This window comes from Phaethon aethereus (assembly GCF_964289735.1).
Source record: "Phaethon aethereus genome assembly, chromosome: 4".
Classification (NCBI taxonomy): domain Eukaryota; kingdom Metazoa; phylum Chordata; class Aves; order Phaethontiformes; family Phaethontidae; genus Phaethon; species Phaethon aethereus.
In genome coordinates this window covers 34,754,137-34,781,453 of record NC_138578.1, presented here as the reverse complement: position 1 = coordinate 34,781,453, position 27,317 = coordinate 34,754,137, and the positions used below count along the sequence as shown (strand labels likewise).

The window sequence follows — 27,317 nt, the reverse complement described above, 5'->3', positions numbered from 1 at the left end:
AGCAGAAAAACCTAACAAACATACATCCAAAGGGGTGAAAACAGCATTTTGTTGGAGGATAAAAAGATAGTGATATTGTGCATCAGAATAAAATGCAAGTCAAAACGAATGGGTATTTAACTGAAACATAGTAGTCCCTCACAGCATTTACAAGAGGCTTTCAGTTCCAAACCTGCTGTTTCCAAGTGTTGTATAGCTTAGTGGACAGAGGACAGGGCTGGGATTTGGTAGATCACTGCTCAGTTCTTGCCTTGCCTCTGCCACTTCCTAGGTTTTGCTTCCTTTTTTGATGCCTCGGTGTTCTCCACTGTAAAATGAATTAAAACAGCTGGCAGTGGGAAAAACACTGTAGAAGATCAGTTATGTAGAAGCTCTTGTTCAAGGAAAAAGGTTACAGTCCTTTTGATCAGCAGCTGACAGAGATGGGTGTAAAGTAGCATGGAAATGAGTGCTACTCAGCCATGTTGAAACCTGCTGGGATTTCAGGACTCATCTGGTGGCACGGGGCGGGAAGCTGGACTAGTGTAAACATACCTAAAGGTAATTCTGTCAATCTCTGATGGGTAGCAAGGTAGCTGTTTGAAAACTGTGTTAGCAGAACCCAATTTTTTTTTCTGAATCCTATGGAAATCCCTAGCAATCTTTGCCTAAGCTTGGGCTTGTAGTGAGGCTGGAGTCAGAGATACTGCTGGGTTATGGGTCCCTAAATGGAGACTATGCTGTTTGATTTGCTAACAGAGTGGAGGGGTGTTCACGTTCGGTGCAGGTTCCTGTGGGCAACTGGGACATGACTCCATGAATGATGAAGTGAACCCCCGAAGAGTTCTTGAGCTAATGGGCAGTGAAGTATCCCAGATTGCTTGTGGCAGGTGAGTTCTGTGTGCAGTCAGAACTTTTCTTTGGTGGAGGTTAATGCTAACACTGAGCCTTGTAAATAGGGGTAACAGTCTTGCTTCTGCATCCTGTATGTCACAACTAAATTAATTTAAATTTTACTTCCCGTAAGAATTTTAAGGCCCTCTAAAGGAGGTTGTTTTTTAATTGGGGTTGATCCTTGTGCTGTAACCTGGTAAAAGATACCTTTCAATCTTAATAATTCTGCAAGACATTAGAGCAGCAGCCCCTTTGGTCACACATTTTCAGCTTCTTTCATGAAAAGAGAGTTAGTGACACTGGTGCTGTGTTGTTGCCTTTTGATATGTACAGGCTTAGCAAGTGACTAAGCTAATTCTGTCTGTGAGCCTGATGCCAGCTATATGCTGGCACATGCTGCTCTTTGTCACTTCCACCTGAAGAGCTCCATCCCATAAACTGGTGCCATCAGGTGGCAAAACCTGAGCATTGATGCTAGTGTAAAGATGCTGCTTTGCACTAGCTTCTGGCCTAGGGGAACAGAGGATAAGTTTTAGGCTACATGTTTGGGGTTTTTTTCTCCACTTGTTAAACAAGGCCCAAACTTTGTACTCATCTCTGTTACAGACATCACACTTTAGCCTTTGTGCCTTCTTCAGGAATGATCTATGCATTTGGCTGTGGAACAAGGGGCCAGCTGGGAACGGGACACACTTGCAATGTTAAGTGTCCCTCTCCTGTCAAGGGTCACTGGGCAGCTCACAATGGGCAACTCTCAGGGAAACCTGGTACGTACTATCTGCTATTTGGAACTGCAAATGAACATAAATAATTTCATTTCTCTCATGGCTGTTGAAAGACATCTTGACACTGTTCTGTGAAAGTTCTTGAAATAGCAAAAAAAAAAAAAAGCCAAGCTCCTGTTCCAGATGACTATGGAAAGTACTGGGTGACCTCTTGCTCTCTCTTTTCATGGCAGAGCTCAACATTTGGCAATCATGAGCCTTTATAAAATTGTACTAATACTAATTTCTGAGGGCTTTGGTTTCTCTTTAAAACCCCCATTGCACTTTAAAAATTAGAACTTTTCCCTCCTGCCAGGCCCTGTGTTTCTGTCAAGGAATACAGTGCTACAGTGCTTGAGTTCCAACTGATTTCAGCCTGGCCTTCGCACCCAGGTGCCCCTTGTAGTGTAAAGCCTGAGACAATGGCACTGTTGGATATGGGGGAAAAGGCACAGTAGGAACTTGCGTTCATCAAACTCTTAACACAACTGTGTCTTTCTTCAACAGATGCTTGTAAATATCACGTTGTTAAGCATATCTTCTCTGGAGGAGACCAAACATTTGTGCTTTGTTCCAAATATGAGGTAAAACAAATGAAGTATCTTCCCTGTCCCAGCCTTCACAATGCATTTTTTGTTTTTGGTGATATCTCCCGAAAGTGAAGTGTTGCTCTGGAGTCCATTCTGCCTTACAAACCTTACCAATGATGACAGTTGTTACAGGAATTTACAACTTTGTAGGAGTGACTGAAAGTTGCCTTCCTTTAGAGGCATGTCAGAGCCATTGGGAAGACACTGATTTCAGTTTGATCAGTAGGGAGGGGAGTTCAGTCTCCTCTGAAGATTGGAAACGAGGGACTGCTTTCCTCCTGAGACACTGGGGTCCACATGTACGTCCATGGACTGCAGACACTGGGGTTTTGTCAAGATATACTGGATAGAGGGCTGAATGCTGAATTGGTTTTCCTGCTTCTGCCATTTTCTTTCAAGAAGTGTTTGATATACACTTTTGAGGCCTGGAAATAGGTCTAGAATAGATGTACTAAGCCTGTAGTTGTATATGGCAGTATTTGAGGGCTTTGGTACATTTAAGGAAATGCTATCTTGTTTTTGGTTTTTTTTAAACATATATTTGGTCTTGGTTTTTTCCCATACCTTTCCATGCCTTTCCTTTTGGAACTTCTTAGTAATGCCACAGCTTCCTAACCAAACCTGCTCAGAGACCACACTAAGGAAGCTATCAGTTATATATAGAAAACAGATTATGAATAAGAAGGAATTGTTTTACAAGCCTTATCTTTGCTGAAATCTGTATCTTCTCACAGAATTCCTTGCCTGCTGATGATTTCCGGACCATAAATGAAACACGTTACACCTGTTTAATAAATGATGAAACTATAGATGTCTGGAGGCAAAAGCTTTTAGAAAAGAACAGTTCTAATTCTGTCAAGTAGGTATTGTGGCACTGGACAAGCCTTTCATTGAAAGTTTTATTTAAATAATTCTGTTGGCTTCCGTGCCATGCTTTTACTTGAAATTTAGCAGCCTTTTCAAGTGTGGTTCTTGGTCATGTCCAAGGGGAGGACAGTTGCCAGTCACAAGGCTGCCAGGTTAGAGCTTCTGAGCAAAACCAAAGGAATTTGAGGCTGCCTCAGAATGTTGCAAATGGTGGGTGGGAAATCGATTTTTAAAGTTGTCCTTTGTTGTGTGCTTAGAGTTCATGAAAAGCAGCAAGAACTTGTGAACAGACTAATTAAATTCCTTCCCCTGTATGCCTTGCCATGAGAAGGGCAGAATAGGTGGAAAGGAAACACTGCTAACATCCCTCCTTTCAAAGAGGGACGTTACATGATCCTGAATGAACCACTTATCCTCTATGCCTCTGAAGGGGCGATCCTGACATTGTTTCCCATAGAAGGAAGGGAAGAGAGCTGAAGAGATTTTCTGGGACATCTGTTCGTAACCTCTATCTCTGTTTTCTTTTGTCTTCTTGCTGCAAACAGTAATGTTGTTCAGATACTGTCCTCAGCTGCCTGCTGGAATGGAAGCTTCTTGGAGAAGAAGTAAGTGGCAGAGTCCAGAAGTGTGGCTTTCCCTTGAGGCAGACTGGAATCCCTTTACATCACTCACTGCTGCAGTGGGTTTTGATTTTTCTGATCAGACAGGAGATGGGGTCAGAGCTGGTCCACTAAAGAGGTGGGTGGTCAGAGCTGGGTAAGGAGGGCAAATGGTCTAAGAAAGTGCATGGTGAGTGTACTGTAAGTGGCACAGACTCCTTGGAGTTGTCACAACTGTTATTTTTCCTTCTGAAATTAATATCGGCACCTTTAAAAGAGAGGGATAGGAGTATGACGTTAAGGGAAGTGAGTGATGCCAGGTATCTTGAATAGTCTCTTACCCAGCTGAGCTAGCTGGTGGGGGCTGGTGCTTGTGGAAGTATAATTCAACACAGGCTGCTCTTGAAACATACATCGGGGGCAGCATGGAAGCACTTTCCTTTTAGGTGACATCAGTTGTGGAAAGTTTTGTGCTCCTGCTTACAAAAGCAGGAATTTCAGATGGGTGTAACCAACAATAGGTGGTGACAAGGTTGTAATATGCATAGCTGAGTCAAAGACTGTGGGTTGGGAAGGATTGTGTTGGCTGTGCCTGTAAATGCTGGGGAGGTAACAGCATAAGATGAGGAGGAGGAGAAATTTTTTATGGTGATGTGATGAGTAAATGACCTGTAATGAAGTGAAGAAAAGCTTAGTTACTCTCAGTAATCTTTGAGTAATATTTTCCAAGAGCAACTTGAAGAAAACAATTTACTCATTATTCTTGTTTTTTTCTGCTTGTCCAGTGGTTTCTTCTCTAGTGTTGTGACGAGGCAGCATGTTACTGCATCAGGAGAGTTGTCATGTTGGTTTAAAATGCTTGTTGAGGTATCAGAGTTGTTGAGTCACTGTAAATAGCCCCACGTCTCCTCTGAATGTGGAAATGAGTGGAATTTATGACTTCAGCACCCTGATGCAGTTCTCTTTCCACTTTACTGCTGTCCTCTGGCTAGCGCAGGACTCAACTTTTACAGAAAATCTTTGACCCAAATGAATGATAAAATTTGAAGCCACCACACACTGAAGTGAGGCTCTATTTAACCATGTACCTTTATATGTGAAGCCTTATGTCACGGTGCACTTGATAGAAATAACCTAGTATATCCCTCCAGTATCCTAATGCCATATAGGCCTGGTTGCAATACAGCATTGTGGTGCACAGGGTTAGAGGGAAAAGCAGCGTTTCTATGGCTGTGTGACTGGGCATGCTCCAGTACTACTTCTGCACATCACAGCCTGAAGCGCTGTGTACTGCAGTGTGATTCCGAGGAGCTATTACCAGCCTGGTGCCTGGGCTGTTATGGAAATAGCCATTCTAAAACAGCAGGCTCTGTTTAGCTTCTTGTATCATTTATAGTCACACGAGCAAATTGATAAATACATCCCATCTTTAATAACTATCTTTTCCTTCAGAGTGTTGACTACAGCACAGTCTCAGATGAGTAGTGACAGACTTGGGAAATCATTGAGGTGAATGGAATTATAGCAATGACCTTTTTTTACTAGCAACTGCAAGATTTTATGTGCAGCTTTACTTCAGGTAATGGTGCTGAGAGCCTCTGCTACAGATTCTGATCATGCTCTAGACACTGAGCTAGGTAACTTATCTGCTGGGCTGGACATCCAGTGTTGCTAGATCCGGCTGTTAGGTTACTGTGCTCCACAGACTTGCGTTCATTATCCCTCTTACACAGGTAGCCTGAGTAAATTACAGCCTTTCAAGCACAGCAGGAAGGACAGCACATCTTTGTTATAACTAAAGACCATGTGAAGACTGTTCTTGGCTGTGCTGGGTTTTGGTTGTGGTCGTTGTTTAGTTTTAGAAAATTTGAGAGTAGAATTGCCAAAAAGCTGCTCTGAATATCTTTCTCTATTTTCTTTCAAACCCTCATCTGATGTTCCCTTCTGTAGCGGTCAATGTTGTCTTACGCATCACCCTTCCCTTTCTTACCTGGATGGGATTAAACAGATTTTGCTATAAAAGGTATATACAGAGACAACACAGAGGATCCTGATACCTATGATAGATACGTATTTTATAGGTTTTTAAGCAAACCAACCTGTCTAGGTAGGCTCTTATGTCAGTGAAGGAGTCCTGGGGAAGTCAAAGATTCTTATAAAGTGTTTCTCTGCAAGAATCCCAATGCTATCCAAGGCCCAGAGGAATTCAGAAGGGAGAGCTGTCCATCTTGTCTTTTAGCAAGAAGATTTCAACTTCTGCTTTGTTTCTAATCTGATTAATTCCCCAGAAGTCACTTCTCCATTACTTGTTCTCACGCCATGCTAATACACAGGTAACAGTGTCTCTTCCTTAAACTTAAGCCTGCCTGTCTGGGGTTTTTTTAAAGAATTGATGAACATTTTAAAACCAGTCCGAAGATCCCAGGGATTGATCTGGACTCCACCAGAGTGCTGTTTGAGAAGCTGATGAACTCTCAGCACTCCATTCTTCTAGACCAGGTATTGAACTTCTGGGGTTTTGGGTATTCAGAGGAGAAATAAAGGCTTTGTCCCTCTGTAACATGCAAGTAACAGCAGCTTTCTTGGAAGGGTTGTATTGCAAATCTTCAGGCCAGATCCTTCGTGGTATCAATGGATACTTCTCCATTGGCCTGGGCTGATTTTCACCTTCTCAGAATGTGTCTCTAAGACCTTTTTTAAAAAAAGATTTAGTTCATGACATTTAATATTTGAGAAATGCTGCTGAAATTAATTCTGTGTATGTTATACTTGTAAATAATGACTATGTGCTTATTTATTGCCTGTCAGGAGTTGAGTACTTTATGGTTGTATGATTTCTTCTAACTCAGAGGATTTCTTTCACAAGTGCAGAGTGTGGGATTAAATCGTGTATGTTACCCATGCCATTTTTAGCTATAATTTGTATAGCTTTTTTTACTCTGGGTTTGACTTTTAAAGCAGGCACATGACCTTAACAAGAGGGGTTAACTAACCTTTAGCCAGGCCTGTAAAAAACCTATCTAAACGTGCATGCGTTTTGAAAAAATAGGAGTTTAGTCCTGTCCTATGGAGTGTTTTTAAGAGATCATCAGCAAAAGCTGTTAAGTTCACTTATTCTGAATGCACTCTATTTCATCAGTTCTTACACAGCATCTACATTGTAGGTGCCGTATCACCCAGGATAAATTGCCTTCTTTTGTCATGTTTTCCTCTAGATACTGAAGAGCTTTGAAAGTTTTTTGATTCCTCAGCTGTCCAGCTCACCACCAGATGTCGAGGCAATGAGGATCTATCTGATTCTCCCTGAATTCCCACCCTTCCAAGACTCCAAGTATTATATCACGTTAACACTTCCTCTAGCAATGGCTATTCTGCGCCTTGATACCAACCCCAGCAAAGTTCTTGGTAAGAGGCTGGCATTGAAGATGCATGTTGCTCTCAGTATCCAGCTGGGACACAAAGCGTTGCCTTTAGGTCTTTCAGTCATGTTCTTGTGTTGGTTTGATTTTTCTGTTCTGTTCTAATGACTGCAATGATGATTGGTTATTATTTGTGATATAGTGTTGTTATGAAGCAGTCACCTCTAAAAAGCAGCTGGGAACCAAAAGGACTCAAGGAATCCTTCCCCCAAAACCTATGTTCCCATGTAAAAGAATTATAAACGTAATATTTGAATTTTAAACATGAACTATGAGGAAATTAAGAATGTGCCATGCAGGTAAGATATGGGAAGTTAGTTACAATAATATAAAACATATACAGTTTATGGTAGTGTGGATAATAACTGAGAAAAGCAATTCTTAACCTGCATTTTCTTAGTTTAGAAGTAAAATATCACTTCAAAGAACAGTTACTAGGGAGGTTTATCTAATGTACCTTACCTAGTTTACCTACATTCAGAGACTTGGTTCCAGGTAAATTTGCATGCCTCTATGTGAACATAGATTTTTATATATCATGAAGATTAAATGATCTTACTCTCTTAAATTTCATCGGATGTTGTCCGCTTTAGAATATCCTTTCTGTACAAGGCAAATAAAAGAATATACTAAATATAATATAAAGTTACTTTGTCCTGTATAAGGTGCAGAAAAACCTATTGGCTGGTCTGTGACCAAGCTGAACAACCCAGCTCTTTTCCTACTTCTGAATATTTTCATTTCTGCTAATATTACTTCCTATGAGCTCATCTTAAGCTAAGCAGAACATATGCTGCTTAATGATTGTTACTCATATTTGCTAAGCTATTACTTTTCTTGTTATCTTGCTCTGTTTCCTAAGGTTGTCTTATACTAAATCTCATATTGTCATGTAAAGTGCTGTGTAATGCATTTAGACCTCCAAGAGCATTGCTCCACTGAAATTTATTTTGAGGCTTAGTGGCTTATTTTTTTTATTCAAAGAGGCTTTGGAAACAAGTTTCCTCCTTGATCAGAGTACTCCACTATGATTGTTAGCATACAGAAATGTAAAGGGTTCTCATGCTTTTGCCTGCCGGAATCTATTGTTGTGCTGGCACTTGAGAAGATAAATTGGTGTTTGTTTCCAACAGTTGACATAATGGTTTCCCAGGCTCCAGCTTCTACTTTGCAGATGGATTGGTTCTAGCAAAGAAGCTAATAGTCAGGGTCCCTTCAGAGGAGAGGTAAGGGTTACCTGTCCGTGGCAAGAAAGAAATCAGCTTTTCTAAAGAGGGGGAGTTCAGGCCTTTAATGCAAATGTGCTGGGTGACATGCTCTGACACCTGCTAGAAAAGTATGTGGTACTACTGAGAATTGCCAAGGCAACTACTTTCTTATCACTTGTGAGAGACAATGGTTTGCCTGCAAGATCACAGTATCTTGAATACAAGATACTTGAAATGGTGTCTTGAATTGAAGGTTGAAAAACCTTGAATTTGGGTGCTCACACTGATCAGGGATTGGGGACTGGGGTGGTTGTATGAGAGTGGAAAGGGAAGAGCTTTTAAATTTCTGCCATCTAGCTGACTCTTTGCTCGCTTTCTTGTTCCTACAGTTAGGACAGAAATAGGGAAGTTTTTTGAAACCATCTTTAGGTGTGTTCCCCTATTTTCAGCTGTAACCCCTTATTTAGGGGTTACTCTGGCCTTTAATTCAGGATTTATAATGATGTTCCTCTGCTTTCCAGATAACTGGTGGTCTCAAGTGTGCCCAAGGTATTTCCTCAGGCTAGTGGACCTCTATAAAGGTGCAGTGGTTTACCTCCTTAGTGGAAGAAAGACGCTGTTGATCCCAGTCCTGTTCAGTAGCTACATTACAGCTGCGCTCAGACTTCTGGAGAAACTCCACAAGGTAAGAGGAAAGCCTGGGTGCGTGTTGACTCAACGGTGATTCAGTCTTGTCTGTCCTTTGCCAGTTGGCACCGGCAGAGTGGTCAGGGCGCTGACTTGTGAGCTGTGTCATTGTCCACTGAGACACCACATGGGGAAGATGTTAGTGCTTTTTCTGAATTCGAGGTACTTGAAGATTGTTTAGTCCTGTCTCAAACACTAGGAAAAAAATTACTCTAAAGGATGCTACTGCTGAGCCACCAGACTGTGTGCGTTGTGGCATCACAAATACCTGTCTCTTGATGCTTTCTGCTCCCACTGTGTTGATGCTGCGTGGTCCAGGTGAGGAGGAGAGGGAACTAAAATAAGTCAGGAAGAGGCTTATCTTGATTCTTCTTGGTTTGTACTGAAGTATAACGGACCATGTGTTTTTGCGAGGCTTTCTGGGTCTTACTGTTGCAGGCTGCTATAATTGATTTTAAGAAAGCAAACTTGCATGTTCTAAGAAAAATGCTGAACATATCCATATTTTAAAAACTATCTGCTTTCTTCACTAGGTAAATCAGAAGGTTAAGCACGTAGAATATGATAAGTTTTATATCCCTGAGATTTCCAGCTTGGTGGACATTCAGGAGGATTATCTCATGTGGTTCTTACATCAGGCTGGAATGGTAAGAGGTTTTTTGTATAGCCATGGAATAGCTGTCCATGTTTGTCCATGATCTGTATTTTTAATATCATAATGAGAGTGTAATGTATTCAGTATAGGAGCATCTGTGTTAAGTCTCTCAGATTTGGGTACTCGGTGGCTTGACAAAATTGACTTAAAACAAGGCTGCAGAAGAGCTGGAGCTAACAATATTTAACTAATGCTTGCAACAGTCTCTGTGATTATTCATGTGGAACTCATTCAGTCCTTGCACAAGGGGATTAATTCAGTCACTGGATCCTTTTAATGTAATCGAGACCTCAGGAGACAAATCCTGTATTCTAAACTTACAATTTTTACCCTTTACTTCTGCTGTTTAGGCAGGTATTGTGAATAATGTAGCCAGTGATCTTAAAATGTTGCTCTGTAAGAGGAGGCAGTGTGGCGTTCTGGCTAGGGGACTGAACCAAGACTCAAGAGATGTGGGTTCTATTCCTCGCTCTTCCAGTAACCTGCTGGGTGATCTTGGGTAAGACCCTTCAGCTCTTTTATGCCTCACTTTCCCGTCTGTAAAACAGGAGATAACTAAACTGGGGGCTGGAATATGCTGTGTAGGAACCCAGTGAGACTGATTAATTATAGCAAGGAAAGGAATCCCAAATGGGAGAACACCAAAAAACATCCACCAAGGGATGCTGCAAGAGTAAAACCTGGCTGTAGCAAGAATTTTTGTGTGTTTTCATGGACATTATAAATGTTGTGTGCGCTGTGTCCCCCATCCCCCACTTTCCATCATTTAAACACTGCTCTGTGCTTACTTTTAGTGAGCAGAGCAATAACTGACTCAAATTTATGTAACAGTGATTAAAAATAGTTAAAGATGTATCAATATGGCTAATGAGAGGAGTAATTTTCATTGCAGGAGTGGTCTTATATTGTTATGCCTTACAGTCTCTCCTGTTTTGTATGGTCTCTGCCTTGGCCATAGTTTTATTCATAAGAGTAAGTTTCATTTATGGCAGGCTAACACAGGCTTCTGTGCCAGTTAGTCCTCTTAGTAATGATTGATGTGCAAGTTTTGAATTAGACTTGTGTGTTTTCTTGAGAAGGAAGCTCCTATGTTTTTCTTTAAGAGGAAAAAACTGGGTTGTTGGTCCCAGAGGCGAAAAATTTTGAGTCACCTTTGAGCTAGTCCATCCAAAAAAATTAAACACAAAACCAAAAGAGTAAAAGATTTTTGTATTTATTTTTCCTTCACAGAAAGTAAGACCATCTATCATGCAGGTAAGAAAATTGTTTTTTGTTACTCTTACTTAAAGTAGTGCTATGGAAGCTGTAAATAGGAACCAACCTACCCATCTTTCTTGCAGGATGCTGTGACACTCTGTTCTTATCCTTTCATCTTTGATGCTCAGGCTAAGACCAAGATGTTACAGACAGATGCAGAACTACAAATGCAGGTAATCCTTCTCTCTCCCAATTTTCCTGACCCATTTCTGTTTTCCTGCCTTTTTTGCACTGGTGCCTGCGAGAAAAGGAGTTCACCGGGAGGTAGTGTGTGCAGCACTTTTATTGTTTCCATCATATGGGAGAGCAGAGTAGCTGGAGAGCTACTTTGCCCTGGATATTGCAGAGGCATTGCTTGGTGTCTTTCAATTCAAAATGTTTGGTAACATCAGAACTGTCAGATGTGCATGTAATGGAAATTTAAACTGCATAGAGGAGAAGTGCTTGTGTATTTTATGATAGTCCAAAGATAAGTAGTAAGGTGAGGTGTCTATTAGGAGCTGTAAGGCTGGAAAAGTAGACAAGCTTTCAGGTAAGTGGGCACTCTTTTCAAGTTTCTGCCTGGTGCAGGAGTGGTTGTCAGAAGTGAGGGTTGAAGACCAACTGCTGACACTGCTCATGCTTGCAAGCAGCAGCTGTTGTCAGCAGCTTCCCCACCCATTTGCAGTGGGTCGGGATGCTGCTGACAAGCCGAGGCTCTCCAGGAGTGTGTTGACAGCAGGTGTACAGCTCCAGCACCCTTACCCTGTAGGTGGCAGCCAAGCCAGCTCACAGCCAGGCTTGTGACAAGGACAGCTGGCCTCCCTGCCAGTGTAAACCTCCCAGCACCAGGCATTGCTCGTGCAGGTGGCTTCTGAGGGCCAAAGCATGGAGCACTTGTCCCTCATCCAGTGCAGCTGGGGTCTGGGACTAGTCCCATCCTCTGTGACACGAGTTTGCCAAGGTCCTTGGTTGTCAAGTTCCTTCAGGATGAAAAACTGTCATCACCACTCACGGCCATGGTGCTGGTTCCATGTAATATCCTTCTCTTAGCGTTTCTATGGCCGCTTGAACACAGCAAGGCAGAGGAGGCTTGGCATACAGTCAGAAGCTGGAATCACCTTCTTCTGCTTGCCTTTTGTTACCCTCTTGTGTATATTTTCAGCTGCCCAGTTTGTGAGCACAGAGAGGTACCCGTACTGAGAGGAGGGTATCTACCTTATCTTGGCAGGACAGCAGGTGGGTAAAGGTTTTGTTGCACTGAGAGATAGAATCTTTATGAAGACAACCATTCAGAGGCCAAAGAAACCAGTATTTCTGTGAGTGCTGGAATGGAGGAAGCCTGGCTTCCAGTGGATTTCTGTCTCAGTGTCAACTGACCTTTAAACTGAACTTATAAATATGAATTTGCCACTTACTATGGACGATGCATGAGAATGAATATACCATGTGTCGTCAAACCTTTGCCTGGACTTTGGTGCCTTACCTGACTCTGGAAAATCCATGTAGATGAGAGCTTTGAATTGTGTGTGGTGAGTTCCCTGGCGCCTTGCCAGGTGCAGTTGTCAACTGGCTTCTGGTATGTTAGTTAACTGCTTCCCCCCATGGACTGTTTGAGTCTTATCAGGGCTGTGTTCACACTGAGTTTCTTGGCTCAGTAAGAGCATGAATAAGGCCTCTTTGCCCCACCCACCTGCCTAACGTCAAAAAGTGTTCAGACATTTGATCTCTGTTGCCCAAATTTGGTGAATTGATCAGCGGACTCAAAAGGTGTTGATGTGGGAAATGGAGGGGACAGGTAGGCACACACACTTGTACAGAATGAGCATGTAATCCTTGTACCCTGGGGAAAGCAAACTAGGTGTAAGGAAGAAAGGAACACCAGGCATATAGTTGTTAACTGCTTTCCTTCCATAGGAAGAAAGGACCTGAGCAGTGGCCGTTTTTCACTCTTATTTGCAGGTTGCAATAAATGGTGCAAATTTGCAGAATGTCTTCATGCTTCTCACCCTGGAGCCTCTGCTGGCCAGAAGCCCTTTCCTGGTACTTCATGTTCGCAGGAGTAACTTAGTCGGTGATGCTTTAAGGGAGTTGAGCATCCATTCAGACATTGATTTGAAAAAACCTCTTAAAGTAAGTTTTCCCCACCCTCTCATCCAGCTGGAATTTCTGCAGCCTTTCAGCCCTTTACATTACTACTTCACTGGTGTACAGTGGCTTCTCCATAGGTGTAGCACACAGGGACATGAGATCTAATCAATGCACGGGCTGAGTCTTTCTCCCCTCCGACTCCTTGAGTGTTTTGGCAGTGGACAGTTAACAAGAAAGCAAGCAGGGAGTTTAGTCTCTTTTCCTACTGTGTCTGCTGTATAAGGGGCAGGGGAGGAAACATTTCTATATTTTGCAGTCTCTGTTTTGCTCTTCTGCAGGAACAGGCCACTTACAATAGGACATGTTTTATCTCTGAGAGATTGCTAACAAATTCAGCAGCTGCTGTCCTGTTGCTGCTCCTGTTGTTGGGAGGACAGGTTATTTAAGATTTGCATAAGGTGTCAAACACTTTCAAACTCTCTGATTTGCCACCCCCTGTTCCCTTTTCCTCCCTGCAAGCAGAGCACTAAAACAGGCTCATGGGTTGCAGTGGGTTTGGGCATGTTAGACAAATTGCTTTGCATGGCTTCCATGTTACTGACCTGCTTTTTCTACAGGTCATCTTTGATGGTGAGGAAGCTGTTGACGCTGGAGGAGTGACAAAGGAATTTTTCCTCCTTTTGTTAAAAGAACTTCTCAACCCCATCTATGGCATGTTCACTTACTACCCAGAATCAAACCTGTTGTGGTTTTCAGACACGGTAAGCCCTTGCCCTCTATACATGCAGGCTGAAATAATATGCTGCATTTGAATGACAAGGAAGTTAGTGGCAAACTGTGGGAAAGAAATGATCTTCTTCTTGTCTTCCATCCATGACACAGAGTGAGCTCTGTTTTTCAGTCAGTGTAAATTAGTATAGGTCCATTAACTTTAGTAGAGCAGTGATGATTGTGCCTGTTAAGGAATTGGCTCTTTCTCCTTGTTATCCCATAATAAAACTTGTATTAAGTATCAGATGACAGTTCATAGAACTCTTATCATGAATGTGATAATCATGTGCTGTTTTACAGCACTAGAGGTTTAGGTTGTAATGGCATTAGAATTCTTTGCTGTTCATGTAGTTGCAGCCAATCCACTTAGTCATGCATCACTATCACCTTCAGGGTCTAAACTTGCTAATGTTTTATGTGAGGAAGCTCTTAAACGGCAAGAAACACCGTTTGTAGTGAAAGTTGGTTGGTCTTGGAAGTGTGTGGAGTGCAAGGTCTGTTCCTGTCAGATAGCATTATGCTGGAGGTGGTGGTTTATGTCCTTTTTTCTTCACCTGCCTAGCTAGCAAGATAGAAAAGGATTTTGTCAGTCTTCCCTTAAGGTATGGCTGCCCTGGTGGGAGTTCTTCCAATTTATTAATTACATTTTGCAAGGGATGAAATTACATGGTACCTTCTGTAACTTGTAAGCAGTAACTCCTCATGTAAATGCTATAAAAGCAACAAGTCTTTTGACACTAAGAATAATGACAGTGTAAGCACTGAAAATGAGTCACATATTTACAATATTTAACAAACATAGGCAGCCAGTCTGTGAGTGACGTACCAGTGCGAGAGTAAGTATGCGAAGGGTTGAAGGCCAGTATGCCAACAGCTATGTTGGTATTTTTGCCTGGGTGACACTGTGGTTATGCGTAAGCTTTTAATAAAAGATAGAATGGGTGGTGGGGAGAATTGTTAACACATTTTCTGTCAATACCTAGATAGCAAACGTTGAAGCTTTGTTACTGTCTAAAAGCAGAGGTATGTAAAAAGGAAATAAAAGGCAGATAAGGTGGAAAGCAGCTGTTGCTGTTTCCATGGCTAATCATGGCTTACAAAAGTAATAGGGCTTGGTTTCTGAATCTTCATTGCTGTGCCACACTCCAGCAAGGAATTCACAACCAAACTGGGACCTGATGGGAGCTCCCTGATTTTTCTTTTTTTTCCACAGTTGGAAAAGCAGGAGCTGGCTGCTTAGTGCATGGGGGAAAGGATTCTGTGTGTTGCACCAGTGACAGTGTCTCACCAGGATTTCTCTGTGTGGTTTTGCAGTGTTTTGTAGAACACAACTGGTTTCATTTGATTGGCATCATATGCGGTCTTGCAATATACAACTTCACAGTGGTAGACCTTCACTTTCCCTTGGCTCTGTATAAAAAACTCTTGAATGTGAAGCCCTGCCTAGAGGATTTGAAGGAGCTATCCCCAACGGAAGGAAGGTATGAAAAACAAATTTTGCCGCCCTTCTGGGAAGTGACACCATCCATCAGAGAACAAGAAATGTCAAACTGGGTAAAAGCTATTCAGTAAAACACCTCCTGATCCTTTTGAGTGACTGATTAATTTGGGGGGCTGTGATTGTAGCAAAGTACATAAGCCAGTGCTGAATTTCATTTAAGATTTCTCCTCTCCCACAGGCTATCAGAAGCATCTGCTTAGGCTCTAACCTCTGTACCCACCTTCCTGATCCCCAGAAACTTGATGTCAACACAGCCAAAAGATACCACACCCCTTTGAAAAGAGGGGTGGGGGCCTGGCCCTCCAGTGTGTGATTGCACACATGACCCCAGATCCTTGCCTTTCCCCCCAAGCCAGGCTTGGGCTAGCAAGCAGACCTGCTGCATGTCTCATGATGTAGTCCAGGATGGGAACTTTGTGTAGGATGTGAACTGTCCATCCCTGAACTAGTGGAACTCTGACCTGCTCCCATGCCAGAAGAAAGGGAGTTGAACAGAGTGAAGGAATGACTTTTTCTAAATACTGTATTGAAACTTTTTTACCTAATTGCATGGGGATATTGGTCCCTCTGACACTGAGAGGTTATGATCCCACTGTCTGACTGCTGTCTTTTTTTCTTCTGAGTTGCTGTCTGATTTATCTGCACAGAGTTACAGCTGTGTTTAGCAATAATGAGGTAAAATGCCAGGAAGGCAGCAGCAAGATTTTGAGGGATAGAAGAATATTTTATACATGAAGGGGATACAGATATAATCCACCACCCTCTCTTCCTCTACTCCCTTAGACTTTGGTGTGGTGATGGGATAAATACCTAGCAGTCCTTAAGAACTAGAAATGTAATTCTATTCTAAGGCCAGGATCATTAAAGCGGATCCATGTACTAGGTACGTGCTTCTAATAAAGCATCTCTTTACTGGAGATGTATTTCTTTCTTACCCCTTCAGGTGACTTGGGAATTCTCTCTTGCAATCCTATTAATCAGATTTATGATGCTGTTTACTTTTGCTGATTTTCTTTTGCTCTTTAGATGTATGGCTTTTTGAATCTCCTCTTTTTTTTTTCTCATTTCTTTCCCTACCTGTCATGTAGGAGTCTACAGCAACTTTTAGATTATGCTGGGGAAGATGTAGAAGAGGCATTCTGCTTGAATTTTACAGTAAGACACATTTAACATACCAGCTTTGTGATTGTTATAGTACAGGTGAAGCCCATCTACTTACTCATGTGTATTACAGTTTATTCCAAACTATGCCTGTAGCACATACCTCGTGTTAAATGTTAATGTTAAAATACTTTGCTGTCAACTCCCTTGTTCTTTTGTATGTGGTCATGAAAACTGAGCTAGTAAGTAGATTAAGTAGAGTGGTTTTCAGAATAGCCTTGTTGTCACTGTGGCATGTGACTTAAATGCCAGTGGCCAACTTCTCACACTAGACAGTGAGAAGTAGGTTCCTAAACCCCCCTTGAAAATGGAAGTTAGGCTTTAACATCACTAGGTCAATTCTTGAAATGCTAACACAATTTAGAATTTTCCTTGTTCTCATAATATTAATACTTCTTAACTTAAAAATTTATAGTGAGCGTACTTGGTCAGACTTTCTTAGACATGAAATGCTGGAGGCTATTGCTAGGAGACATGTAGAGGTAGTCAGCTTTCCCATGCTACTAAAAGATTTTTTTCTAGCTAGTAACCTAGATGCAATAGTTTCTGTTACACAGTGGAGATTCCCTAAATTAAGAGTTTGATTTTGATGTACATTGGAATATCGGGTATGTCCCACATCACATGCAAACATTTGGAACCTCAGAGAGATACCTTATCATTATTCTCCATGCTATGTTTTCCTCTGAGTCAGGCAGGGTAAGGGCTTCCATGTTTCAGTGTCTCTGCTTTGAAGTCATGATGCTCTAACAGGTTGTGAGTGATGGGTTCATTTTAAGCTTGATCTGGGTTTTTAACTCTGTCCAGGGCCTGCCTGGGGTACAACCAAGGTAGTGGGAAACACTGCTACACATTGTGAAGAAAATAGCTAGAAGAGTGTTGTCCATTTTCTTGTTTCATAAATGAGAGCACATAAAGTCTCTTAGATCAAACTTAACCTCTGGAGTGGGTCAGACGTGAGTCTGACTGTGTCTCATGCAGGTCAGACCTGCAATTCAGAGTGAGGTGATGAAGCCATAATGATGGTAATGCAGACTGTAAAAAAGAATATCTTTGAACTAATGCAAGCGACTTTTCTCCAAATTCTCTTTTCACACAAAAGGGCATTCTCATTCTCTCTTGTACTATATACTGCATATGTAAAGACATACAGATACATCTGCTAAAACTTTTAAATGAATAGGATCTCAAAATTGAAATTAATAACTCATCTTGGATGTCAGAATCTGAGCCTCTGTTGTGTGTGGCAACCTGAAAATTGACCCTTTTGTGTTTTTTCCACGTGACTGATTTTGTATGTACAGAATATATGTTTGTATTGGTGCCATCCTAGGCCAGGCAACAGCAGGAAACTGGCTGTGATCATGCCATCTTGCAGCAAGAGCGGATTAATTAATCTACTGAGCTTCTATTATAAAAAACAGGGAGTCCTTTTTATTGTCAGAGCACGTAGGCTTAGTTAAATACAGTTTTTGAGTTATCAATCTCTTGGTTTTTTTACAGGAAATTACCTAAAAGAATAACTTTTTTCCTTTCTGGGTTTGCGTTTAGACTTATAGCAGTCCTACAGCAAATATAAGTGATGGAAGGTGGTGAAGCATGCAGGGCATTTGGAGCAGAGAAAAAATGTTCTGTGTATGCACTTTTCTCTGGCCCACCCTTCACATGCTAGTCATCAGATATGAAAGAGAACTTTGTATCTTTCTGCAGGCATATGGCCTAAAAAGTACTTCTGGTAAAATTAATTTTCTGGTTTTGTATAGATCTGCAGGGAAAGCTATGGAGTGACAGAGCAGAAAAACCTGATTGAAGATGGAGACAAAATTCTGGTGCAGAAGGAGAATAGGTAAGTGGGACATACATGGGGATGGACTCATACTTGTGGTGAAGTTGGGTGCAATGCTACAGAAAATCTGGCTGAGGTAGAATGTGGGAGAGAATTAGAAGTCACTGTGAACAAATTCTAAGATCAGTTCTTCAAAAGTTGCTGGATGCCAGTGGCACTTGAATAAAAAACAAGCTTTCATCGTCTTTCCACCAGTGTTTAGAAAATGTCCCACACCCTTTCGGATGGACATCTTTTCTATAAAAGGCCTTCATATACATCTTTGGCACCTTCTCATGGCAAATAGATGTTGCAACATGATTTTGCCGCTTGAAAGTTAATCTGCCTGATGGTTTAGAGAGGAACTGTACGTGACCAACAAAACTGAGCCTGTCAAACTTGTTTATACTATTAGTTCTGGAGCCGGAAACACTTTCCCTTGAGTATGCCTAATAGAGGACCACCATCCCTGATTAGAGCCATAAGGCCCTACTGTACATAGATTCCTTTCTGTTTGACTGAACACCTGAGAGTTACTACCAGCACAGCTACCATTTCCCCTCCTTTTTCTTCCAGTTGCTAAACTATTTTCTTCTCATAATCCTGTAATTGGATTTCTACAAATGCCTTTATTACTTGAAGCAACGTTCAAATTCTTTCTCCGCTGGCAAAACAGTGTGATCCAGTGACTAGTCAGTAGCATGGTTAGGGTCTTGCACTAGGATTGCTGAAGACCTTGCTGGCAAGCCTGGAGATGAAGTCATTTCCTATTAATCTGATTATTTAAAAGGGTTCTGATTGTGTCTAAAGCCATTGCTGTAACAAAAGCTTTGTCTGTATTACCTTTTTACTTATTTTATTTACTACTGCCCAAAAGGGTGCAATTTTACAGCTGAATAGCTGCCTTCATGCAAAACCCACGTGGAGATGGAGCAGTGTAAGTCTGTCTCCCTGCAAAGAGAAGATGGGCTTAAGGTAAATAGAGGAGAGTTTAATCTACACTTGCAACAGTGAAGTAAAGATGAAAATGCCAGTGATAGTACCCTTTGAGTTTTTAGGCTGGGCATGCACACTCAAAAGAAAAACAGCCTTTTTACAACTGTGTGCCATACTGAACTTGGGGGAGGAACAAAGAATTTAGCTGAGCAAATGTTTGGGAAGAGCATGCAGGTTAGCTCCTGCAACTGTTCATTAAGTCAGGATAGGCAACAAGAGAAGAAAATCCTTAAGGAGAAAGGCTAGTGTGCAGCTCCACCAGCTTAACACATTCCAGAATACAATTGCTTCATCTTGAACAGAGTTTTGAACTCAAGCTAATCTCTAAATCCAAGTCTAGACATGGCTGTCAATTCAGCCACCTTACAGTGCTTAATAACTTCCTCCACCCCTACGTTTAGAGGACAGGGACCAATTTGCTGCTCTCCTGGCCTGAACAATTTGCTGTGTGCATGTGTTTGGGCACTGCCCTTCCTGCTTGAGGAAGGTTCACTGGGAACTGAAGAATGCCCAGGATTACTTTGACTGCAAAACGCCAAGTAGGAAATGCCTGCATTTTCCCTTTCTCCTTTGGAGTTTGTGTTGGGTGTCAAACATAAAATGTTCTTGATAAAGGGTTCATTGACTGTAACAGCCAGAGAGGTATTAAGTAACAGTTAAGTGCTTAATCAGATTGGGTTTCCCTAATGCTCAGGTGACTATCATGAAAATGACAATAAAACAAATAACTCCCCCTTTGCTATATGATTACTTATTCCAAGTTTTCATATTTGTCAGTCTGCTTCCTTGTTTTTCTCCTAGTTTCTCACCCATCCCTTGCTGCTTTTACACAGCATGTGCATTGAGAATTCCTCCACCAAAAGGTCAAAATATTTCTTTCAATTGTGACCTCCTCAACTAGAGATTGAGATACTGGATTCCATGGTGTTCCCTGATCTGCTTATCCTCTGAGTGCAGGTACAAGCTGCTCTTGAATGTCAGGCAAAAATGACAGCTCCTTTCACAGAGAATAGTTTCATGTCCCAGTTTACCACATCGGCTGGTGCATTATTGTCAGGTGCAAAACAAAAAAAAAGTTGAAGAAATATATTAAGTCATTGCACAAATAAAATTCTAGTTTTGCACTCAAATCACAGCACTTTAGGAAAGACGGAGTAGAATAAAGATGCTTAACCTCCTAACAAAATTCAGAGACAGGGTTTGACCAGGGCCTGACACAAGTTTCTTGCCAGTGACTACAGGATGGTGTTTTTATTTTAATGCTGTTCTTGGGAACCCCTGAAGCAAACCATGGTTGTCATTCTGAGAGGAGTCATTCTCTTTGCCACGTACTCCAAATGCACAAGTCCTGTATTTCTTTAACCAGAGTGTGAAGGCTGAAGAGGTTTCTGTGCTTTCTAAGACTATTTTCTTGCTCTGTAGTGAGGGCTGTTTCTTGTTTTCTTTTGGTGGCTTTCTCTTTGGGGCCAGGAGGAAGGGAATTGGCCATGCAGTTTCAGATCAAGACTTTTCTGAGCAGGATTTCCTCAGTCTGCCTCTAGGCTACAGCTTTGGCTTTGAACATGCTTGAACTGGCCAGACTCATTGGATACTGAGTCAGCAGCAGCCTCTGAAAATTCGCGGAGTACCTAACCAGGGCTCTGTGAGGCTCTTGGTTTTGGAAGTGGTAGTCCAATGTCATTGCAGGTTATTTCCTGGACTTCCTAAATGTAGGGTCAGGGGTCAGACATGTTCCCTGGTGACCGAATCCTGAGGTTTCTTTCATGAAGCTTCTGTGCAGGCATGGGTTCTATGGGGAAGATGTCTCTGTTCCTGATGCCTTCCCAGTGCTTGGTGCCACCCTAGTTCCCTCCTGGCCCTGTGGCAAGGCCACTGGGTAGTTTTACTGGTAGTATAGAGCCTGGGCTGCTGCAGGGACCTCCCATGGTGCCACTGCCAGGGTATAAGCGGACACATGGTGGTACTTGCTGCCTAATGCTTTGTCCATGTTGCAGTGATTCAGCTCAGTGAGAAGAGGGCAGTGGGCTGAATCTGTAGGAGACTCATGTTTGTAAGATACATTACAGGCAGAAACAGGAAAACCTAGCAGTGCTGCTCCTCAGGCGTATGATTAAAAGTGCTTTCCTTTGCCTACTCTCTCTCAATGCACTAGGGAAGAATTTGTTGAAGCCTACGTAAATTACATCTTCAACCTCTCCATCCATGAGTGGTACACGGCCTTTTCCACTGGCTTCCTGAAAGTGTGTGGTGGGAAAGTCCTGGAACTCTTCCAGCCCACAGAGCTCAGGGCCATGATAGTTGGAAACAGTAACTACAACTGGGAGGAATTGGAGGAGGTAAAGCTTCCCTCTTGTCATATTTTTCTTCTTTTTCACAAGTACCAGGATTGTGCAGTTGCATGAGGTGGGTACTAGTCTGGGACATGAATTATAAGCTACAGGTGTCTTTTTTTTATGCTCCTTGTACACATTCACATGAAAAGTTACTTACTGGGCTGTTCTGCTACTACTGAAAGCTCAGGGAGGGTGTTCAGGATGAGAAAGGACAAGGGAGAAAGACTTCTATCTGCTGTTTTTGTATGAAACCTAAGACTGAAGGGAAGAGACAGTCAGGGTCTTCTCCTACAGTAAAACTCACTCCGCTGCACAAGGGCAAAAAGTACACAGCCAGGGGTTCAAAGGGGAGTCTGGGCACAAAGTAAGAGTTGTATGCTCTCAAAACTCATAGATCAGCAAGTTACTTGCTCTGTCTCAGCCTCAGCAGTAAAAGTGGTTTTGCAGTGCAGAACATGTGAATCTGTTCATGAGTCCAGCCTGTGAACAGGTGCTCCAGGATTCCTCATAGCTGAATAGCTAGGAGCCGAATGCCTGCCTTCCACGTATCGCTAGGAGAACCCTTTGCTGAGTTTGAGCCATGCCATTGCCCGTGACCTATCCTGTGCTCTGTTTCATAACTGTCAGACATCAATCTAATGTCAGATACCAGAAGTCAGGTCTGGGTTCTGCTTAGTCATTGCTTTCTAGTGCCAGATGAAAGTGCCTTTTTGGTTTTTAATAGAGCGCTGTCTATAAGGGAGACTACACTGCGACACACCCAACTGTGAGAATGTTTTGGGAAACCTTTCATGCATTTCCTTTGGAAAAGAAGAAGAAATTTCTCTGTAAGTATCTTGTAGTGGTGCAGACAGTCTCCTGAAATTGAAGACTTGAGTGGGAGTGTCTGCAGAAGTCCAGGGGTATGGCACATAGCATTAACTGCTAGAAGATGATCCAACATGAGTGGCTATCCCCCAGGTTATCTGCTAGTCAGATAATCTGTTTTCTTCTTCTCTTTTTTCTCTTTTATATTCATTTTTACCCTGAAAATCACTGGGTGATAACTGCAGTGCAAGATCCAATGCAGTCTCACAAGGGAGTGCAGCATTCATCTGCTTGCATTGCCAGGTGGTGAATTCATAGCAGCCCCCAGTGCCCATACTTCATCTGGTTCCTTCTTCTGCAAGCTGAGCTTTCAGGCATTGCAGCACATTTTTTTTTTTTTTTTAGGGGCAACAAGGCATTTGTAGGATGACAGTTGAGTGGAGAAGCTAGTGTACAATGTGGCAGGAAAATGAGACCACGTATTGGTGCGACTGGGTAGCAGATGCCTCCCCTCCCGAGCGTGGTGGTCTTGTGCTAGTGCAGTGGTGTGCTGAGGAGAAGAGGAAATCCCCTGCAGAAGTGGCCTTGGGAAGTGCGTGTGTGTGTTTCTTCAAGTGTCCCAGTCACCCGCAGATCTAAGCTGCTGTGTGGGGGTCACTTTATTTGGGGACAAAAGGGGAGACGAGGAGAAATACGTGGTTTTAAGGGCAGGTCATTCTGAGTTTGTTGCTACAGCCAACAACTTTTGCTCCTGTGGGAGTCCTGGTGGACACCAAGTTGACCATGAGCCAACAGTGTGCTGCTGCTGCAAAGAAGGCTAATGCTAGCCTGGGCTCTGTTATGAGGTGTGTTGCCAGTAGGTCAAGGGGGGGTGATCTTTCCTCTCTGCCTGGTGTGCTGTGACCAGTTCTGGACTCCCCAGTGTACGAGAGAGACATGGACATACTGGAGAGAGACCAGCAAAGGGCTGATGAGATGTCTGGGTGACTGGAGGATCTCTCCTATGACGAAAGGCTGTGAGAGCTGGGGCTGTTCAGCCTGGAGAAGAGAAGGCTCACAGGAGATTTCACCAGTGTGTATAAATACTTGAAGGGAGGGTGCAAAGATAACACAGCCAGGCTCTTTTTGGTGCTGCCCAGTGAGGACCAGAGGCAGTGAGCACAAACTGAAACACAGTGAGTTCCTTCTGAACATCAGGAAACACTTTTTCCATGTGAGGGTGACTGAGCAGTGGCACAGGTTGCCTGGAGAGGTTGTGGAGTCTCTATCCTTGGAGATACTCTAAAGCTGGACACAGTCCTGGGCAGGAGGTGGTCCAGAGGACCTCCAGAAGTCCCTTCAACCTCAGCCACTCTGATTCTGTGACTGCTGGAAAGATAAAGGCCAGTGTTTTTATGTGATTTTTTTTTTTTTTTTTCCCCCCTCCTCCCCAAGGGAACATGCAGTCAGCTAGTTATCCTGCATGTTTGGGTTGGAAAAATGGCTCTGCCAAAACCTGCATGCTGAAGTTAGCCACTGTGTGAAGAGGGTCCTGGGAGTCCTGGCTCACTTCTGTGGGTAACTCCTCGTCCCCTGTCCCCAAACCACCGTGCAGGGACAGTGCACAAGGGTCATGCTCAGGGCAGCCATGAATATGATGGGGAGCAGAAAGGAGGAACCAAGGCTGGTCCTGGCATCGAGGTGCTGTGCCTGGCAGGGGTGTCAGAGGGAGGGTGGTTGGGCCCCCTCTGCCTCCTCTCCCCAGGGGTGCGTCCCTGCCGTGGGTGTCAGGCAGCCCTGGCTTTGCTCCTTTTTATCCTGCCTGGACATAGAAGGGAGCTTTTAAGGGAAGGGGGTGCTGCGGACCCCTCTGTTTACTCATCTGCACACCCTCTGCTTCTCCCAGTGTTTCTGACCGGCAGCGACCGCATTCCCATCTACGGCATGTCCAGCCTGCGCATCGTCATCCAGTCCACCACCTGCGGGGAGCAGTACCTGCCTGTGGCACATACCTGCTACAACCTCCTGGACCTGCCCAAGTACAGCAGCAAGGAGATCCTCAGCGCCCGGCTGGTGCAAGCCATCGATCACTACGAGGGCTTTAGCTTAGCTTGACCAGTGTGGGAGAGGCACAGACACTTTGGGTACGGAGGAAGAGAACAATGGGCTTGGCTTTATTTTTGTAGGGGAAGGGATCAGAACATTTTGGGGGAAAATATAATTAATAATAATAATAGATGGAGATGATGCAGTCTCAGCCTGATGCTGCCAGAGTTTTGTGGGGCTTCATCAGGGAGAGGCTATTGCTTTGAATTTTCTCATCTACTGAACAGAATCAGTTCAGTGAGCATTTTTGTTTCCCCTCCAACTTGACATCACTGCCCTCTCAGCAATTCCTTGCGGTTTGCTTTTATTGCCCTTACACAAACACACTTACCTCTCCTTTTAATCTAGTTTAAACATTTTGATGTTCCTTTCATTTAGGCTATGGTGGAAATGGAGGATGAAATAGTGATCTCCTTTTTGAAAAGCTGTGATTTCCCTACACCCTTTTTTCCTCTCTTTTTAAATGCAAGCTGGTTCTTGCTTGCTTTGAATGGAAATATCCCCTCTGCCCTTTGGTCCTTGGTGGATGGTACTGGACTGGGATGTCATTTTGTGAGCCCCAGGGCAGTGTATTAGTGATGCTCTGTCTTTTTTGCACCGGGATGTCTTGTCGAAAATATGGTGGTTTGGGGGAGTTGGCTTGTTTTTTCCTCTCTTGTCTCAAATTTTGTTTCCAAGCAATGTCATCCTCAAGAAGCCTCAGACCCCTCAGGAGCAGGGTTTATGTTCAGGCTTGTGGAAGGACAAACCCTGCGTATAGTAATGGGTTTCTCAAATTGCATCTCTTGTGCTGAGTTTCTATCTTGGCAAGTCTACAAGTTAGACGGGTGGGCTTCACCGAGCCCTGTTTTTTCCATCTGAACAGACCTGTTACTCCAGTGTGAGGTGAGGTGCCTGCTTTTACCACTGCCACCCTTCTCCAGAGGAGTCACACGCCTGTGAGTGTGCAGGGGTGTGTGAGCGTATGAGGTGTCTGCAAGCTCTCCAGTCTCATCAAGTCAGAGAATAGAAATAAGCACGAGACCCACATTTGAGTCATAACCTTCTTTTTGGAGAACGGTTTTATTTTTGCAATTCAGGTTGCTTTATTTTGCTGTTTCAGAGGAGCCCTCTCACTTGACAGCTGTTTTTCTGGGGAGTCCTAAAGAACAACCTGTATGAAGTAGACTGGAAATGTACATGTAGGCAAAATCATAACTTACTTAAATCTCTCCTGTAAGATTGGAGAGCCTTTATCTTTTCCCCCAGTCTCACCCCCCCAATCCCCCCCCCCGAAATTTGAATGATCCTCCACCATTTTTCAGGTCTTGATGTAAATCTCATTTTAAGCCTAGGGTGGTTTTGACATTGACTTGTTATTAGGACATAGTATTTATGCACCATGTTCAATATACAGTATTGAACTCTGCACCTCGTAACAAAAGGTGTTAGGCTTCTGGGTTTTTTTAAGACCAGCTGTGGGCTTGAGCCTTCCAGCCTCTTTCTAATGCAGCATTGAAGACAAATATACAATTATATCAAATGTTTATTTTCGATGTGTGTGTACATAGTACAGTATTATGCAATAAATTTGATGTTTAATTCTGACCGAGTGGCTGCCTTTGTGTCAGGAAGCAAAGGAGGGGCTGCTCCAGGCACCGGCACTACCTCTCCTGCTGATCTCGCCGTACCTCTGAGCATCTGGAAGAAGCACACCGCTTACCTCTGCCTGGCCCTGCTGCTGGTGAGCACCTCAGCCCAGCCCCTTGTCACTTGCTTCGATCAAATGCTGCCCTTCCCCTTCCTCAACCGGATTTGGGACGGTGCCCTGGTTGCTATATTAGAGCCCTGGCCCCAGGGGACTTTCTGTCTCCACAGACTGAGCAGGAGGAGCCTTATCTGCCTGTCCTGGCCCTGTGTGGAAGAGCTGGGAATTGAGACCAGACCTGAGTCTATCCATCCCTTCATCCCTGCATCCCTGGTGTTTCTGTTGCTGGCAGGCAGCAGGGCAGGCAGCGGTGCCTTTCCTCATGGCACTGAAAGCCACCAAGGCTTTTCCAGCCCCTTGCCTCTCCTGCCTGGCCCCACAGCCCTGCAGGTGTAGGCAGCACCCCTGGGACAACGTCCCCATTTCCCTGGAGGTGCATGGTGCCCCACCCCTGCAGTACCCTCCTCTACATCTGACTAACCTCAGAGCTCTTTCTTCATTAATTAATGGCAAGTAATTAACAAGGGGCTGGTGCATGCAGGAGCTGTGGCAGCAACACCAGAGGAACTGCAGCATCAGACACTTGCAGAGGCAGAGTGTCTGTGTGTCAGGGGTGCAGTTTGGTGGTTGAGATGCTGCCTTGGGTGCCAGGGGGACCCCCCTCCCCTCACCCGAGAAGGGGCTTGGGGTGGGCAGTGCTCACACTCCCTTGTCAGCTGCTGTTAGCTGCAGCCTGGGGCTTCAGCCAGCAGTGATGTGGCCTCATGGTGCTTGCCTGACTCTCCCAGTGCTGTGGGATGTCATTAGTATATGCAAATACAGTTAATTTACTGGCTTAATACAGGATTCCCATTACATGGGTTTAGGGCTTCAACTTCCCTAAGCTTGCGATGAAAGGGTGCTGCTCGCTCTCCTTTAGCTGTTTGGGTAAATACACAGCATCCTGATAGGATTAATAGGAGGTGCCATGTGGATATGTATGTGTGCGTATGTGTATATATGTATATATAAAAAATATACATGGATATTTGCAACATAATTTGTAATTAATGTAACTTACGGTACTGCATCTGTCATAATAATACCTACAAATAAAACTTATCGAACTAAAAATGTGTCCAAAGTACTTGTCACATCAGTGAGATGGGCAGGCGAAGTTAAA

At 43.4% G+C, this 27,317-nt stretch overlaps 1 protein-coding gene across 4 annotated transcripts in view; it reads left to right on the top strand.

The window, feature by feature from the left end:
- The window catches only part of HERC3 (HECT and RLD domain containing E3 ubiquitin protein ligase 3), a gene marked incomplete at both ends in the record, with an annotated part of 50,455 nt that extends 25,978 nt beyond the window's left edge, over positions 1 to 24,477 (top strand). The window contains 19 exons of one of the 4 annotated variants that reach the window (XM_081999331.1): positions 739 to 869; positions 1,480 to 1,640; positions 2,145 to 2,221; positions 2,962 to 3,086; positions 3,640 to 3,699; positions 6,081 to 6,192; positions 6,909 to 7,098; positions 8,842 to 9,005; positions 9,541 to 9,654; positions 10,893 to 10,916; positions 11,003 to 11,092; positions 12,861 to 13,031; positions 13,607 to 13,750; positions 15,075 to 15,241; positions 16,350 to 16,416; positions 18,186 to 18,268; positions 21,396 to 21,579; positions 22,301 to 22,403; positions 24,269 to 24,477. In XM_081999331.1, the coding sequence (XP_081855457.1) occupies positions 739 to 869; positions 1,480 to 1,640; positions 2,145 to 2,221; positions 2,962 to 3,086; positions 3,640 to 3,699; positions 6,081 to 6,192; positions 6,909 to 7,098; positions 8,842 to 9,005; positions 9,541 to 9,654; positions 10,893 to 10,916; positions 11,003 to 11,092; positions 12,861 to 13,031; positions 13,607 to 13,750; positions 15,075 to 15,241; positions 16,350 to 16,416; positions 18,186 to 18,268; positions 21,396 to 21,579; positions 22,301 to 22,403; positions 24,269 to 24,477 (2,376 nt within the window). Of the gene's footprint in view, positions 1 to 738; positions 870 to 1,479; positions 1,641 to 2,144; positions 2,222 to 2,961; positions 3,087 to 3,639; positions 3,700 to 6,080; positions 6,193 to 6,908; positions 7,099 to 8,841; positions 9,006 to 9,540; positions 9,655 to 10,892; positions 10,917 to 10,975; positions 11,093 to 12,860; positions 13,032 to 13,606; positions 13,751 to 15,074; positions 15,242 to 16,349; positions 16,417 to 18,185; positions 18,269 to 21,395; positions 21,580 to 22,300; positions 22,404 to 24,268 lie in introns of all 4 variants that reach the window. The other 3 variants (XM_081999333.1, XM_081999332.1, XM_081999330.1) reach the window with 3 other exon arrangements.
- Between the last annotated feature and the right edge of the window lie 2,840 nt (positions 24,478 to 27,317).